Source organism: Patagioenas fasciata, chromosome 20, assembly GCF_037038585.1.
Source record: "Patagioenas fasciata isolate bPatFas1 chromosome 20, bPatFas1.hap1, whole genome shotgun sequence".
Lineage (NCBI taxonomy): Eukaryota > Metazoa > Chordata > Aves > Columbiformes > Columbidae > Patagioenas > Patagioenas fasciata.
The window spans coordinates 3399045-3416509 of NC_092539.1; the positions used below are offsets into that span (position 1 = coordinate 3399045).

The 17465-nt window shown below is 43.8% G+C and overlaps 1 protein-coding gene across 14 annotated transcripts in view; it reads left to right on the forward strand.

Moving 5' to 3' along the window:
- CACNA1B (calcium voltage-gated channel subunit alpha1 B) overlaps nt 1-17465 on the forward strand; it is a 279142-nt gene that overhangs the window by 205524 nt on the left and 56153 nt on the right. For all 14 annotated transcript variants that reach the window (XM_071817478.1, XM_071817476.1, XM_071817466.1 and 11 more), the window contains 6 exons: nt 1513-1642; nt 3328-3387; nt 4729-4835; nt 13117-13213; nt 15034-15194; nt 16961-17098. In XM_071817478.1, the coding sequence (XP_071673579.1) occupies nt 1513-1642; nt 3328-3387; nt 4729-4835; nt 13117-13213; nt 15034-15194; nt 16961-17098 (693 nt within the window). The remainder of the gene's footprint in view (nt 1-1512; nt 1643-3327; nt 3388-4728; nt 4836-13116; nt 13214-15033; nt 15195-16960; nt 17099-17465) is intronic.

Consider the following 17465-nt stretch of genomic DNA (forward strand, 5'->3'; position numbering starts at 1 on the left):
TGAGGTTGAACCCTGCATGCTCAGATAACCCCAAAGCTGGACTAAAAGACCACTGAGAAAAAACCAAAGCTCACTGGGAGAGAGAAGTTTTATAACACAGGGGAAATAACAAGATGAAGATGGAACTTGGGGAACATCAGCAGCTTGTTTTCCTTCCTCTGGACACAATGCGGGCCCAGCGGGCTCTCAGGTGTTTTGGCTGGTGTTGACTTCTCCAGAGAGGTCTTCCTGCTTTTTAGGGTACAAAGGTTTTCCCTGTCTGGGAAGAATCAATGGAATGTATTACTTTCCAAGTGCACCCACCCTCCTAGAATATTTGAAATGATTACTCAAGCACTGCTGGCTGTTTACAACTTTTCCTGCATCTCACTGCTATATAAATGATGAAGATTTAAAAATAGGCACTTGTTATTTCTTCAATGAAGTGAGTTTGATGCATGAATTACAGTTACAAATGTTGTCTTTCACTCCTATGGATTCACAGAGCACAGAGATGATTGTGCTGTTCCGTCAGATTGGTAACCAGAGTTGAGGGTCCACAAAAGCACTTTTCTTCATGTTATTTTGTATCAAATCTGTTTGTAATTCCTTTTCGTTCTCATTCTGTCAGCAATCCAGAGAAAATGAATATACAAGTAGATGTGAAAATTTAATTCTATCTGTTCAGGTATTTGCTTAGAGAAAATGTGATATAGTAGCTGAATTACATTCTCAGCAAGATTGTTGGCAAGTTACACCCATAATTTGATTCTCAGAAAGAACCTAAGTCCTTTATTCAGCTGACAAATATGGTGCAAATGTAGAGTTGTACGTGCAGGTCAGTAGTTGTGAATTGTGGTCACATAGCGTTATTAGCTGAAATTTGTGAATAGTTTCGCATTGCTTAGAACTCAAGCATTTGCCACTTTTGTTGGACACAATTTGTGAACAAAAATATTAGGTTAAAGTAATCAAATACATTACTGCAAAGTATTTGTTCAGTTTATAAAGCATATCTTAGAATGAAGTACAGGCAGAAGTATTTGGCAAGAGAGAAATTGCTAGAAGTAATGTAATACTCATAGTTACCAAGCCAGTTTCAGCTAAGAGTCTCAAAGTGCATAGTTAATATCTCAATTTTAAAGGGATTAGTCGATATTACAAGGATTTCAAAACTAGTTTTGAGTTCACAGAACTTTTGCATGTGGGTTCAAAGTGGCGAGGATGGGGGGGATGATATATAAACACACTTCGTAGAATTGATTCTCAATGCTTGAAAGCTCTCAGTGCCCCCTTGACAGATGTCATTGCTTTGTAGAAGGGGCAGGGAGCAGTGCAGAGATGTTAAACATCTGTAAATCTCACCACAAACTGGAGTTTAAAGCCTTCGATCCTGGGTTTTATTTTCTTATTATCATAACAGGAATCCTAAGGGTGATATTCCTGATGACCTTTGTCCTTCTGCCACCCTTTCATACCGCTGTGCTTGACTTGCACCCCCTGCAATACCCTCCCCTGTGCTTCCCTTTGCAGGATTCGGCGTCTGTTCCACTACATCGTCAACCTGCGCTATTTCGAGATGGTCATCCTCATCGTCATAGCCCTCAGCAGCATTGCCCTGGCTGCAGAAGACCCTGTCCAAGCCGAGTCACCGAGGAACGATGTGAGTACCAACCAACACAAACGCAATAGAGTTGTTCTGCTTCTCCCAGCAGTTTTGCACGTGGTCCGTCTGTTCCCATCTCCAAAGGATAACACGGTGCACTGGCAAGCGGAAAACTGGAGCTTTCTCTAATAACGTATTCAACTAGCTTGTCCCACTATCAAAACGCGCACAATTCCTGTCCCTTCCTGCTGTTTCAACCACATCTGATTGTGAGAACCTAAAAATCATTGGTGGTTTAGCTGGTGTGACTTATGCGGATGAAGCTTGAAAAGCTTTTGCATCGTTCGGCAACGGGAAGGTCACAACCCAGGGCTGACGTTGTCCTAAGATCCCCAGCTTGCTAAAGCAGAGCCTGAGGAAGTAAAACCAGCTATGGCTTGTTATCTTGGTGGGGCATGGCAGCAACCTCCCAGAACTAGTAGAAAATCTGCTTATCCATGGATGTCAAACGAAACTCGGAGACTTTGGGTGCTGTTATAGCAGGAGTAGGAGTCAGTCACCTTTCACATGAGAGTATGTGGCCCAGGAATGTTCATGAAGCAGATAGCTGGGGGTCTTTTTCAACCACATTCACGTGAGGACATTGGCACAGAGGGGGTCACAGTTACATGGATCCCACAGAACTGAAGATTAAATATAGAAATTGCAAGATGCAGTTGCCTAATTTTGCACTCTTTAGGGTAGATAGATGCAGTATGCAGATATCATGTGATACTTATATTGACTTAATATCCATTTGCTATGTATAATCATGTGAATCTGATTGCGAATAGGTGCTTCCCATCCACAGAATTATGTTAAAATATAGGAGACCTATAGATATTTAATGGACTGGTATTGCCTCCTGCGTCTGAACCTGGTCAGTATTGGCTTTTTCCCGACAAGGACCTGCTAATCCCTGTATCAGTAATGAGCTGAAGTAGCTATGAGCCATCCCTCTTCATCCTTAATACCTGTGCAATCAGTTTTACCAGATTTTATCACTCTCTCACTCTCCTGAGGTCTTTAATAGTACTATCATCAGCTACACTGGAAGAGAAACCCAGGCTGCGACACACATGCTGCAAACAAGCTCTTTAGGAAAGGATATTCAAATATTTCCATTTGAAATATCCATTTTGCCTTAATAAACCTACCAGATACGCGGGTGCGCTGAAGCAGTCCATGGGCAGGCATACTGCAGTATGGCAAGGACTGGAAAAAGTGTTGCTGTTTGAATCAGATGATTTGAGTTTGTGCCTGAACTGTTTAAAAGTGTCTCATGAGATGACATATATGAGATGGGGATTGGGCTCTTCTCCCAGGCAGTCAGCAATAGGACAAGGGGGCATGGGCTTCAACTCTGCCAGGGGAATTGAGGCTGGAGATGAGAAAGCAATTCTGTGCAGAGAGAGTGGTCAGCATTGGAATGGCTGCCCAGGGAGGTGCTGGACTCACCGGCCCTGCAGGTTTGTAAACTGAGATTGGCCATGGCACTTAGTGCCATGATCTGGTCAATGGACTGGAGTTGGACCAAGGGTTGGACTGGGTGATCTCTGAGGGCTTTTCCAACCCAGTTGGTTCTGTGATTCTGTGATATACCCATTGTATCAAATAGGCCATTGATAGAATAAACTTTTTACTCTTAGCAGATTATTTCAGTGCGTAGTCTCCCCTAATACATATTTATCTTCCCCATTTAGGCTCTGAAATACTTGGATTATATATTTACGGGCGTCTTTACCTTTGAGATGGTGATCAAGGTAAGTTGTTTTCTTTTCAAGTGGAAAGGTTCATCTCTCCTTTCAGTTTTGCACTCCTCTACTTCTGGGAGGCCAGATAAAGAGAGCGGAACATGATGGAGCTCCCTGGGGCAGCTGGGCAGGTGGTGGTGACAGAAAACTTGAACTCAGGAGCTGTGCTCAGAAGCAGCCAGTGCACAATAAATGCCGTTCTGTAGCGGCTCTTCTGGTTTCTTTAATCTCACATTTTATGGAGGAAAATCAGGCTATCTTTTGTAGCTGTGGTTGTGTAAGACAATAAGAAATGTGGGTGCCTGATTCAGAAATATCTGCATGTGGATAAGGACGCAGGAGCTGATAGAGCTTACTGAGATACATCTGATACTTCCCTTTTCCTTTTCTGGTCAGAAATACTTATAGCAACTGATTCTTGGTTTGTCCTGTTTCAAAAGGTCAAGGGTTTATCATCTTTACTCAGCAGAATCATCGTTTTTGCTAAGACGATGGAGCAATAAGTTTCCAGAAAGCACGACTCTAATAAAGTCAGGATTTATTCTTGAGGTAACGGTGGAGTTATTTTTGCTGCCAGGGCAAGATGCAGAATTGTTTGTTCAGTAGAAGGATGTGAAGCTATGTGAGGAAAGCAACTTTACATGGGTAGTTATAGGGTTCTCGGAAAAGCAAATAAAATGTCTGGCATGCGCTTGGAAACTCAACTCTAGAAGGTCTTTAGCAGCACTGTAAGGAGAGACTCATCTAACGCTGTGCCGAGCAGCATCTTTCAGCACGTGCCCTGGAGCAAACATATTTCTCTGTTGCATTTGACTGTGGGTCTTCCCATCCTCTCTGTGTTTTATGGTGTAACATCCTGTGCCAGTTGTTAATTCGTATCTGGTAGTTGGGGGTAGAATAAAATTAAACCGTTTGGCTATTACGTACACAGACTGCTTTTCCCATAAACTAACGCGTGTCTGTGCAAAGAATCCCATGCAGCAGTTGGCACCCGTGTCTCTCATGTTTCTGGTTACAGTTTATTGACTTCAGCTTCAGTTTTGACAGAGCTCTTGGTGCCTGTTAGAGATAGGCAGCTTGGCCGAGCATCTAGGGCAGGGCTGTAGGAGCAGTTACATTTATACAGCCCTAAAATTACATTCAGCCCTTTGAAGGCAACCACAAGGTTGATGTGGCCCCTGCTGAAAATGAGTTTGTCGCCCCTGCTCTAGAGGTTACCCGACTGCTGTGAAGCCCTGAAGAAGAGCTTGCGAAGGGTCATTGGATCAAGGATATTCCTCTGTACCTCGGTAGTGTTGTTTTGGTACTTGTTTTAGTAAAACTCTTTCTTTTCCTGTGTTTTCTCCCAAGATGATTGACTTGGGGCTGTTACTCCACCCTGGCTCCTACTTCCGTGACCTGTGGAATATCCTGGACTTCATTGTGGTCAGTGGGGCCTTGGTGGCATTTGCCTTCTCGTAAGTACATTTCCCTTAACATCCCAATTTCTAGGAATAGGTTGCAGAGGAGGCAGGGCGCTGGCACGGGGCTGGTTGAAGCGTAGTGTTTGTGGCTCAATTTCTCAGCAAAATATTCCATTTCTGCCCTTTATCGTCTTGTAGCTGGGAGGAAGAAAAAGAAAATCCCTAAATTTGTGTTGTAGAATCACTTGAAAATTTTCCCACCTTTAGGGTAAGTCATTCAAACACTGAACCACAATTTTTGTGACCTGGCCGACTCCTTTTCAAGGACACATTATACCAGTTTGTGGCAGTCCTTTGTCTTCAGGCAATTGTTTTAAAAGATGTTCTTGCTCTGAAAAAATAGTTAATTAAATCAGCCAATAACTCAGTGAACTCTACCAAACATTATTTCTCGAGTCATGGGTATTTCTGGTCTATATAATTCGGTGTTTCTCTCCTCCTCTCTCATTCAGGTACTTGCATTTCCAGAGTTTACTTCTAAGGCTGGTTGCACCCTCCCTCTATCACAGCTCTCTATTTATGACAATAAATGATGTTCCTCTTGAACGTCATGGAGGATTTTGAGCAACAGACACAGAAGAACGTCTTTTAAAAACAAAGATTAGTGTTTAGTTTGAGCCTTTTTTTCTGAAGAGACCAGAGGAACAGCAATGCGGGTCCTTCAGAACCTGAGGAGCTCAAATTTGGCTGGTAGAAAGCAATTTTCCACATGTAGTACCAGGCCAAGGAATAATGATATTGTGAGTGTTTTCCCAGTAAGTCTTAGGAGATGACCTGGAAATAGGCTACGAGACTTGGCCAGTTCAATATTCTGCTAAATTAGCCTTGAGTAATTACCGTGAACATTTAGTAGCTTGTGCTTAAACTCCCCTCACGTGTTTTGTTGATGTGATGATTGGTGAAGGCGAAGGAATTATCCGTGTTTTATGTGCTATTTAGAAACAGCATTCACCTTAGTCAAAGGGCTGTGGAAGCATATCCTGTACCTTTTAGACTGACAGTGATTTTTAGGCAGACGGCCATGGGCATTGCTTTGCTGATGCAAAAATCTTGGCATGTCCCTCACAGCGCACAAAGTTACTGGGACCTTTCTGGTGAGGTTGGCCTGGAATATTGCTCAGGAGCTTTTACTCTTCTGAGGTGTCAAAATTCATTTCACATTAAGACCATGAGATTTGTATTTTAGATCTTCTATTCTTCATAGCAAATGCTGGATTAAAAAAAACCAGCTCTCTAAGCTACTTTGACCAAGGAGTGGATGGACACAAGTTGATGGGATTGACATTTTTTTAATGATTTTTGAGCCAGTTGAGGAGTGACACTTGGCGATATTGGGCTTTCTGTGCCCAGCCCTACACCGAAGAATTGGTTAGATCTTGGAGCAAGTCATATCTACTATAAATTTTTCAAAGGGACGCTGCCCCCTCCTCTTTAAAGACTTTGTCACTATTCATTTTGTGAGGAGCCGAGTGCTATGTTTTGAGCAAGATTGTCTTAAGGTGGGATTGCTGGTCTGGTGAATGTCTTGCTTACCTAAAATTTGGCATCCAAAACCAGGCTGCTTTTTAAGCCTGACTAAACATGTGTGTGGCTTATTTTCCCTGCACATTAAATATATTAGCATGAGACCTTTCAGAACTGGATGTGGTCAGACTAAGTTAAGCAAAAACTTACTGTAAAAAAGTTTAGCAAGTTAACGGAGCTCCTCTGAATTGAAGAGAGGTATAAAAGTAAAACAGTATTAGTCACAAGTATTGGTTTGCAAAACAATGTTACTCAAGTCTGCGGTTCACTGAGAATTTCCCTTTTTCATTAAGAATTCAGACTGGGAGAAAAGGGGCATTTTGTGAGCCCTTCAGAACAACTCCATGTGCTGTGAGAACAAACATCAGGGTTTGCCTTTAAAACATCCGCTCTTTGAACAGGATTTTCTTTGGGACAAGTTATGAATTAAAATGAATATATTTTAATCCTTCTGAGTCTTTTTGTGCTCAGGTTTTATATTGGGCCATGAATATCTAGCAGCACCTCATCAGCCTTTAAATAAATTATAATACCTGCACATCCCCTGACTGTGCTTCATAATAGCGTGCCCCAAGCTGCTTCTATTTTACATGCTCTTCGAGTAAGTATTGAGCAGGGATTTGCAGAAAATGAATGCATAAAACCTACCTGACTATTTGCTGTCTCGCAGATTAAAGCAAGTCAAACCTATTTCTGAGGCTCGGAAAGATTTGCATTCCTTCTGTGATTTGTATTGTGGCCGCAACCTCTGCTGCGTGTCCATGTTTCAGCCGGCGGTGAGGGTGGGCATCCAGTTCAGAGAATGCTTGTAGTATCTCTGGTGTAATCTGAGAGCAGGAAATCCAGTCCTTAGTAGGAGATGACATTTTCTCTGGTCCAGTTACGAATAATAACCAGCCTGGGACTGTGCAGATGAAAATTGGGGAGATAATCATGTCCTTAGCTCAAGTGCGTTGTTTGGTTCAACCAGACGGGCACACCAAGCCTGCTGAATTTTGATAATCCCCAAAATGAGCTTTTGGAAAATAAACGGAGTGATTTTCGTTGTTTTGTTAGTGGGATTTTTCTAGCAAACACTGCAGTCCTGTCACCCATCGTCAGTATCACTGTACGACTGTATTTAACGTGGCTGTTCCCAGTTTGTGTTTGCAAGAATACACCACTGCCACTCGATGGGTGTGATTTAATTCATGTACATTCTTGACCTCGTTGGTGTCCAGCGAAGGTGACGTCGATCAGCTTCTTGCCGCATAGACATGTCACTGAAAACCTAGGAAAAGGAAAACAGAGCTCCCTGAAACGCTTCCATCTGGAATATTGCAGCAGCCTGTGTTTGTTTAGGCATCCGAGATGTTATAAGTCACTGCTGCAAGGTACATAAAATCCACCTCAGCCTCTCAAACTGTTTTACCTTCTGCCTGTAGCTCTTTAGAAGCTGTTCTGTGGTTCGAAAATGTAAATGAAGGCCCCCGGTGAGATGCTAGAGATATTAATAATAATGCTGATGATAATGTCTTCCATTTAGCAATGTATTTCGAAGTGAAAATCATCTCTTTTTCTAGAGACAAACATGCCACAAACATACAGGCTTGTTTTAGTCTTTGGGGAAATAGAAGTAGAGAAGCTTAAAGCAGGCTATAGTAAATTTGCCATCAAAATTTACCAGTCCCAAGTGTAAAATCTCCTCATTCAATAGAAATAGCTGATGAATAGCAGCGAAGAGATTGCGGTTTTTTACATTTTCAACAGCAGAAAGGTGCCTGAGGTGCACAGAATTTCACACAACCCCTTGAAAAAGCAAATAGCATTTGCCAAACAATTGAAGTTATTACCTCCCAAAGTGCCAGGAGGATGATGGTGTATTCGCCCTGTCTGCTTGTCAGTCGAAGGGCTGATGCACTGCGGGGGGGTGTGTGGTACATGCTCTATAACCAACCTGTTGCTTCCTTGCTTGTTTATTTTGATGAATATCGAGTCGGTGGGTGTGGGACGGGATGGGATAATCCACCAGCACGGATCTGGATGTGCATGGGGTGCACTGTATCGCCTTTTGCTTCTGTTTGTCATTGACTCTGCTCTTTCTTTGTCTTCTTCTTGCTGGAATCTCTCTCTAGGAGTTTCATGGGGTAATATGTTATTCCTGTCTCTCGCTGCACTGTTATGCCTGTCAAACGTGTGTACACACACTTGCCACTGTGGAAATGACCCATGTTACACCCATCGCATCGACTCCTTTGTCCCTTTAATGCTCATTATTCAGTGAAATGTATTTTCCCTTAACAGTCCTCATTCATCCTAATTTTCTTTAAGCAGTGGTTAGAAGCCAAATAGACCAGAGAGTCAGAAACTATGAGAAGCAGGTATTTTGTACCAAAAAGATTGGAGGGGATGACTTAGTGGGTACATCTTCAATGTGTGAGTTGTAAATCCTAATAACTGAGTTTAATGAAGCAGTTTTACTCTCATTCAGAGGATTGCATGTCTAAACTGCGTTAGCAGTGCTTGGAAGCTTCAGGTATAATTTTGTGCAGTTTGGACAACGTGTCTCAGCCTGGATTCAGGCTGTCGGCATCTGAGAATGGAAAAAAACCTTTGACGTGAAAACATAGCGTAGGGAGATTATGGAGAGGTTGGCAGGAGGGATTTGTAAAGGAGGAGGCAGCAAAAATTGCATTTAACCGTTTGCAGGGAGGCAGCGGTTTTGTTGTCGGGGCCGTACAGAGCAGATAACCCGGAGGTGCAATGAAAAGGATGGAGAAAAGGTCTTTGACGCGCTCCAGGAAATTGGGAGCTTGTTTCTTCTGTCTAGGAAAGCAGATCGCTCAGACCCTGGCAGATGGCTCTGTGCTTGGGCAGAGTTGCGTGGCCTCATTTACCTTTCGGTGCGGGAATTCACTTTCTGCTTTGCGGATTATGGGCGATCGCAAAAGGCGGCGACTCCACCCTGCTCTGAATATTTGATGATGTGACTCCGAGAGGCCCATGTTACATGAAATCAGAGCTGCTGGCGGCGGCTGCAGAAACAAGAAGCTTCCATTTTAAAGAACTATTAATTTTTTAAAGGATCTCTTATTTATTAAAGGAAAAAAGGCCACACAAAACTCTTTTCAAATATTTGAAGTGTTTTAAATAAATGAGCAGCAAACTGCCCCAGAAAAAAACAGAACTGACCTAATGCAACTAGAAGTGACCTAATACTTCAATTTTTTGTCCTTGTGATGTTCTTTTCTAAAGTCACCGGCCTTCTGTTTGCTGTCTGTCTTTATCCTGCTTGCTCTTCTGAATTTTGTAGCTGTTATTTCGAGGTCACCTAAGATCTGGTTCTTCCATAGCAATCTCTTTTTGTTGTGAGAAATATTCTGGTCCCGTGTGTGCTCGTATACACCTTTTGACTGAATCCCAGTTCCATCTGGACCTTTTATTTTGTGGGACATCTGGCTTTGTACTAGAGCGGCGTAGAAAACAATGTTTGCGGAGGCGGCTCTGCCAAACGCCAAAACCAATTCTTAAGGTCTTATTTGACAGGCTGGAATATTTGCAGAAGATCCATTTAATTGAAATGCAATTTGCAGCGCTGTAGTTCAGAGTACCAGTCTGTTGATAAAGCTTTCTCCTATACCAGGAGCCTTGCTGTGACAAGAAATAAATGTGTTTTTTTGGGATTCTCTATGTGACTTAGATCATAAATCCCATTAACATTTAATTGCCTCGTGCTCTTTATTTGCTTAGGTCTGAAAAGAGGGGGAAAAAAAAAAGCAATCAGCTCTTCTTAGTGTCCTTCATTCATGCGGAAGGAATTTTGCAGGAGTGGAGCTGCCCGTCACCTCCAAACTCTCACCGCAGTCATCATCTTCCTCTCCCATACACCCAGGAGGAAGGGTTTGCTCTTCCTCACCTCTTCACTGGTCCCCAGTAGGTCTGTTTAACCTCCCTGGAAATATTAAGTCCACAGAGGAGTCCTGAACTAGCTCATTCAGAGCCGAAAATTGTCTCTGCTCGTGCCTTGAACTTCCCTTCCAGGACACCGGTCATTACTTAGCACAAACACACGGCAGCACACTAAGCGGGTGTTCAGGTCTCCGTGATGAGGGGCACTGGAAGGTGCTGTGCAGAAATACTCTGTGGTTCTGCCTGATCCCAGGTGAGGGCTGCTGAGGTTTAGCAGTTCAATTCCTACCTGGCAGTGGCTGTGCTGCTAAGCTGGGCTTGTGTGTGTTAATCTACAAATCAGAAACGTGGCAACAAAGGATTGAAAATGGAATATATTTCTGGGTCAAGATGCCCTGCCTCCTACATACCAATTTTTTTCTCTCCTATTTCCCCAACCACATGTTTCTCAACCCTCTCACCTTCACTCTTCTTCTCTTATCTCTGCTTGCCTCAGCTCCTACCTCTTTCAGCCTGGACATGAGGAAGAAATTGTTACCCTGAGGGTGGTGAGAGCCTGGCCTAGGTTGGCCAGAGAGGTGGTGGATGAACCATCCCTGGAGACATCCCAGGCCAGGCTGGACGGGGCTCTGAGCAACCTGAGCTGGTGAAGATGTCCCTGCTCATGGCAGGGGGGGCACTGGGGGAGCTGGGAAGGTCCCTTCAACACAAACCATCCTGTGATTTTGTGATTCTTCATCCCCTTCTGCCCTGCCTTCTTCATCCAGTTAAACCCCAAATCGCTGGGCTACATGGAGCAAGTTGACTGCAGGGACAGCCAAGGTGATGGACATGTGCTTGGTGACCATCAACCCTGGGGACAGGCTGGCCAAGCCAGGTGGTTTCTCATTCCCAGTAACCTATTTCCCTTTCTATTCCCCTCTTTCCACTGACTGTCCTCCCCAAGAGGCTTAATTAGTTGTTCTGCAGCCAGGACATTGCTAAGAACCAGCCAAAGCTGCCCCTTGAGCAGAATCATAGAATCAGAGAATAGTTCAGGTGAGTAGGGGAGCTCCAGTTGAACTGTGGTGACAGAGAGGCCAGGGTAGGGACCGGTGCTTGATAGGAGGTGATTTGAAAGCAAGTATGCAAAGCCAAATGTGGGCCAGATATTCAGATACGCTAAAACATAGAGAGAAAGCCAGAAAAAGTTACGTCGGTTGTGTCTGCTTCATCTGGACCAAATTTAAAGGGTCTCTAATGTGAATCGAAAATTATTTCTTCTAAATGTCTAATAGTTATTCTGCGGTATTAAATCAGTCCTGTAACTCTGTGAGTGTTAGCTCAACTGCCTGGATTTACAGACATGTCAGGTTCCAGCTGTGGCTGATTAAAATGGCCCTAAAGCAGCCCTGAAAGACAAGGCAGAGAGAGGAGGTAAATCTCTGTCTTCTTCCCCCTCTTTTCCATTTCTATTAAATCATGTGCAAAGGCAGCTTATGTTCAATGTCTATGTCGTTGGATTAAAACCCATGGCCCTCCAAAAATCCCTGTGTCTGGATGCATATTGGATTTCAGGACAACTGCACTGCCTGTTAATTGGAGAAAAAGATCAGAGATGAGACAGGAATGGGTGTTTCTAGGTTGCAGATTGCAGTCCAGTGCTAGCACTGAGTAGTACAGTATTAATATTGAGATATTAGTCTTCTAGAAGCCGATAGAGTGCAGAAAGTCACGTCTGGCAGGGTGGGGGAAAGCTCTGCAGTCCATGACGTGCACATCTTGTGGGTGTCTTGGGTTAGTTATTTGTGTTTCTATTGCTTTCCTGTTGGAGAAGATAAATGTTTAGCAATGTGGAGGAGTGTAGAATAGGTATATCAGCATCACTCGACGTGTTCATTCACACCTGTGTTACTCCAATACTGTCTCAGACCCAAACCTAGAGTCATGAATAAAACCCTGTAGAAGATTTTCATCCCATTTTTCACTTCATGCGAAATGAAGGGGAATGTCATTGTTTTGCTGTTGCGTTGGAAGAAGATGTAACGGTGTCTTGGAAGGGGGTAAAATCCTATTTTTTTTATTTATTTTGGAAGTGCACGAGGAAGTAAACTCTGTAAAAACTTCTGAATGGTAACAAGAGGAATGATCTCAAGTCTTGCACAAAGTTTTATTAAAAAAACTAAAGCCTGCATGCGTAAGTGGGAAGTTGCCCTAGCACTGCTCTAGGCATGTAATATGCCGTCATATTACATGTTCCCGCATGGATTTGGTAGCATGTCTTCCGAGAGAGACCCAAGGATGAGGCTACGGGCGTGGAGAGCAGCTCTGGTCCCTTGGAGATGCTCCATTTCCCTCTGGGCATTAATGTCCCTGCCAGAGGAGTGCAAGAAGCTCACAGAGAAACGTCCCCCTGTCTCACCCAGGTGTCTGGGAGGGCCAAGAGCCACGTGTGACTTGGGTTGAAGGTACCAAGCCTCCTTTGCTGGTGGCCATAGCCAGGGTGTGCTGCTGGCCTGGCTTGGACCCTTGTCTGGGTGGGGAGTTGGGGCAGGAAGGTCACCAGATCCTCAGTGACGCTTGGTGGCCTCAGCGAGGTGACTGAAGGCTGGAGAGCACGAACGGCTGAACGTGAGGACCGTCCTGCCCCAGCCTTCCTCCTGCACACGGCTCAGGTGGGCATCCCTCTGCAGTCCTCACCAGTACTGGGCCTCACCGGGGAGGATGGCACCCAAAAACTGGAAAAAAAACCAAAATCACACACACACACACACAAACCAACCACCACAACCAAAAACTCACCGAGCATCTATAGATGTTCCAGTGAATGACCTGAGGACCAAACTCTTCCTTCTGTTGTTCTTGTGCCTTTTGTCCCTTGCAGAGGAACCAAAGGCAAGGACATCAACACCATCAAGTCCCTGCGAGTTCTGCGGGTCCTGAGGCCGCTGAAGACCATTAAACGACTGCCAAAACTCAAGGTTAGAGAATAACCACAAATCTTTCCTTCTCTCAAGGTTTGTAAACTGATTGGACTGGAAGCTGATGGACTAAACTTAATCCAAGTTATTTTTGTTCCTTTTATTTTTTTTCTATTTATCTGTTTGCCAGATTTATAAAAATAGCTGTGCAGATGTTTAGTAAATGTCAAACACTTATTTCTTTTGCAAACACTGTGTGCAATATTATGAATTATTGTGAACCCACATTAAAATCAGACTTCTAAAAAAAGCAAAAAATGCAAATAAATTGAATTACAGTTTGTAAGTGTGGTGCTTTTAATAGTGATCCAAGAGAAATAGGTTTTGAAGTGTTTCACTTTCCCTAGAGAAATTAATATGAAGATAGACAGCCTGTGGAAAATCTGGCAAACAAGAAATGGCATTGCTGTATGAGGATTGTTAATCTGTTCATCTTTTCTATTAAAGAATATACAGTGCAGGGTTTTATAGCAGTGTCCTTTCATCTCTAGAATACTAAGTCATCTAGTAAAATAAATGTAATGGTGGTTACTTATACAACTCCATTTCAAGAGCACTTTGAGATACAGCCAGCCCCTGGAAGCAAAGAGTGGAAGGAGTTACAAAATTTAATCATTTCTGAGTTTGGGGGACTCTTGGTTACCTGTTGTAGAAGGTCTTTGTGTTGGCATCACCGCTTGCAGGCTCTTTTCTGTGAGAGATGGAGGAAAAGCGATGGGGGTTTTTGCAATGGTGTAACTCTGGTAATTCCTGTTTTCACGTAGTGGCACGTAAAAATCAGGGCTAGGTGTTTGATAGATGCGCTTTTGTCCTTACCCACTATTCATGCTTAATTAATTTTGATTTTATGCGTATTTATGCATGCTAAATTTACCTCAAAAGATAAGGAAGAGTAATGTTGAACAATGTAGAAAATGGTCTTTATTTGCTTAGAAATTTGAAATGTACAGCTCTTAGGTCATAAAACATCAACCATAGCTCAGTCCTACACTAGGACACCGATTGCTCACTTTTTATTGAATGTATTCCTTATTTTCAAGTCGTTTTAGAGAGTAATTTTACCTCTTCTAAAGAGGTATTCAGAAATCCTTATATGAAGCAGTAGACATGTTCATATGGTTTGTCTTCAAAATTATTTCATCTTTTTTTCCTGGATGTGGTCTTGTACGTAACAGTCAGCATGGTTAATGGGGTGATCAGAGATATTGCTGGTGTTTTAATTCAGGATTTCTGGGTTGTGTCAGGAGTGTAATTTTGTGAATTATTCACCTCTATTCAGAGGAACTGGAACACTATTGTAGAACCCCGTGCTTGGGCAGTAAGGCTGCTCAATTTCTATTTATTATGACAAACTCCTCAGACTAAAATTAAACTGCAAATTACTTGTAACAATGAATCAGTGACTAATAACCAAATAATAAATGTATTTGAGAAGTTCATTGCAGGGAGTTCAGAACTGGCATATGCTGACTAGATTAGTCACATTTTCTTTTGATAGACAGTACATTAGAAAGAGATTATTCAAAGCATTTGGTTGGTGTGTATCTGGTGTATTTTCTTCATGATTCAAGCAGTTCCAATAACGGTCAATGAGTGACACGTTTGATGACTTTTTAACTTGTGCACTGGGAATGAATTAAGCAGGTGTAGGAAGCCAGTGTTATTTCTCACAGCTCAACTATGACTCTTGGTCAAACTCTTGGTGTGCAAGTCCGTGGAACCATCCATGGGTTGTAGGTTGGGTTGTTACTCCCAAATATAGTGAGATGTTCAATGCACTTTTCTCTCGACCCCTGACCCTTGTTCTCCTCCGTCCCCAGGCTGTCTTTGACTGCGTGGTGAATTCCCTGAAGAACGTCCTCAATATACTCATAGTCTACATGCTCTTCATGTTCATTTTTGCTGTCATTGCTGTGCAGCTCTTCAAAGGCAGATTCTTCTACTGCACGGATGAGTCGAAGGAGCTGGAGAAGGACTGCAGGTACATGAGGGAGAGTGTGACCAGTGTGTCGAGGGAGGTTTATCCTCTCCTTCTACTCTGCCCTGGTGAGGCTGCATCTGCAGTTCTGTGTCCAGTTCTGGGCTCCCCATTTTAAGAAGGACAAGGAATTACTGGAGGGATGGGTTACTAAGATGATTAAGGGTCTGGAGCATCTTTCTTCCCCACCAGCTGTCTCTGGTCCCTCCCATGCGAAGATGCTGAGAGGTCTGGAGCACCTTTCTGATGAGGAAAGGCTGAGAGAGCTGGGACTGTTCAGCTGGAGAAGAGAAGCTGAGAGGGATCTTATCAGTGCTGATCAATATCTCAGGGTGGGTGTCAGAGGATGGACCAGACTCTGTTCAGTGGTGCCCAACGCCAGGGTGAGGGGCAACGGGCACAGACTGAAACACAGGAGGCTCCATCTGAACATGAGCAGAAACTTCTCTGCTGGGAGGTGCCAGAGCCTGGCCCAGGCTGCCCAGAGCGGGTGTGGAGTCTCCTTCTCTGAGCCATTCAAACCCGCCTGGACCCACCTGTGTGATCTGCTCTGTGACCCTGGTGAGCAGGGCTGGGCTGGGGATCTACAGAGGTCCCTGCAACCCAACCAGGCTGTGATTCTGTACGGCCAGGGGCAAGGGTTGGTGGGGGAACCCAATCTTCCTCTGGCAGCAGCGTCTCTCTTAACTGTCCCAAAGCTATGTCGGTCGCATATCTGCTGAGCTTGAGGACTCTCCTGTAAATCCCAGCAATGCTTCAGCACTATTACCCTAGAGGTGAATTTTCCCTTTTGTTGTTTTAATAGCTGCATTGCTCCCAGCTCTGATCTAGCAAATACTTACTCAAATGCTTAATGATACAGGGGAGAGGTTCCTTTTCCCAGGGAGGGCTAGGTGTGATTGTAAGATAAAGAGTTTTTTGAAGGTATGGCGTGATTCATTTTTCTACCTGCTGCCTTGATTCTTAAGGCTTGTATGAATTAGAAAAACATAATGAATAAATAACCAGAAGTGAGTCGGTAGGAAGTTAAAGAGCTCCCAATTAGCTAGAAAAGAGGTCAGTATTTGAATATATTAAAAGCCCTGTCATGCTTTGTCCTTTGCAGCAGGTTGTCAAGGTGTTTTACTCACCGCAATGTGCTTCTTTCTCACTACCCTTTTGTCTTGGCACCCAAACCGCATCCTCAGCACCAGCCAGGTCCTCCCGTGTCACCCTCTTCTGCCACCTTGCCAACACGGGACATGTCTCTGATGGGACCACCTGCATGCAGCAGCCGTGGAGGCTGTCACTGCAGTTCTTCCTTGCAATAAAACGGATATATTACAGAAAGAAATGTGAAATTATAGAAGAACATAGCATGGAGGGGAACTTTCCAGAAGCCAGGTCCCTTTGCCCATCAAAGCTGGATCCAGTTAGGAGCTGGATCCAACTCTGGAGTAGGAGCCAGAGACTCTTCCCCATCAAGCAGTAGAGTCTTCTGTAGGATCAGATAATTTAAGGGCCAGCCTGCTGTTAATTGCCAGCTTTTTCTAATGGATAAATATCCTGATTATGATTCCTTTAATTTCTAGACTTCAGGTCCAGTTCCTGTGGCTCAAAATGTCCGAAAAAATGGTCTTTACATCTTACCTAGGGGCTTTTTGTTTGTCTTTAATACATAGTGCTGTCAGACTTCGCTACTGGGGCTTTTCAGCACTCCTCACTGAGTCACACGCAGTGGCTGATTTGGTTTAGTTGTCTCATTTGTTCTGAATCTCTGTTTTTCCTAGGGGTCAGTACCTCGATTACGAAAAAAATGAGGTGGAGGCGCAGCCCAGGGAATGGAAAAAATACGAGTTCCACTACGACAACGTGCTCTGGGCTCTGCTGACGCTCTTCACCGTGTCCACGGGCGAAGGGTGGCCCACGTGAGTACCCGGGGCTGGCGGGGTCAGTGGCTTCCACAGCTCTGGGGGACACGTGGACGACAAGTTGCCTGTGAAATAAGAACAGTCTTTTATCAGCTGAGCTTTTAGTTTCCCTTGCGTTATTATTGGGTGAATCAGCAGGCAGGGCTCTGCGTTTTTCTCGACATTCTTCTGAGCTTGCACAGGGATGCTTAGGGAGTTTTCAGTACTTACCAGCTTGCTTGCTGCAGTCTTTTGGACTTGCACGCCTTTCTCAGGTGTAAAATTGATAATGGGAATGCAAGAAAATGTGGGGGAAAAGTATTGTGATCTATGCTGAAAGTATGCTGGGTGTGACAGTCCCAAAGTTATATTTACTGTTCAGCAC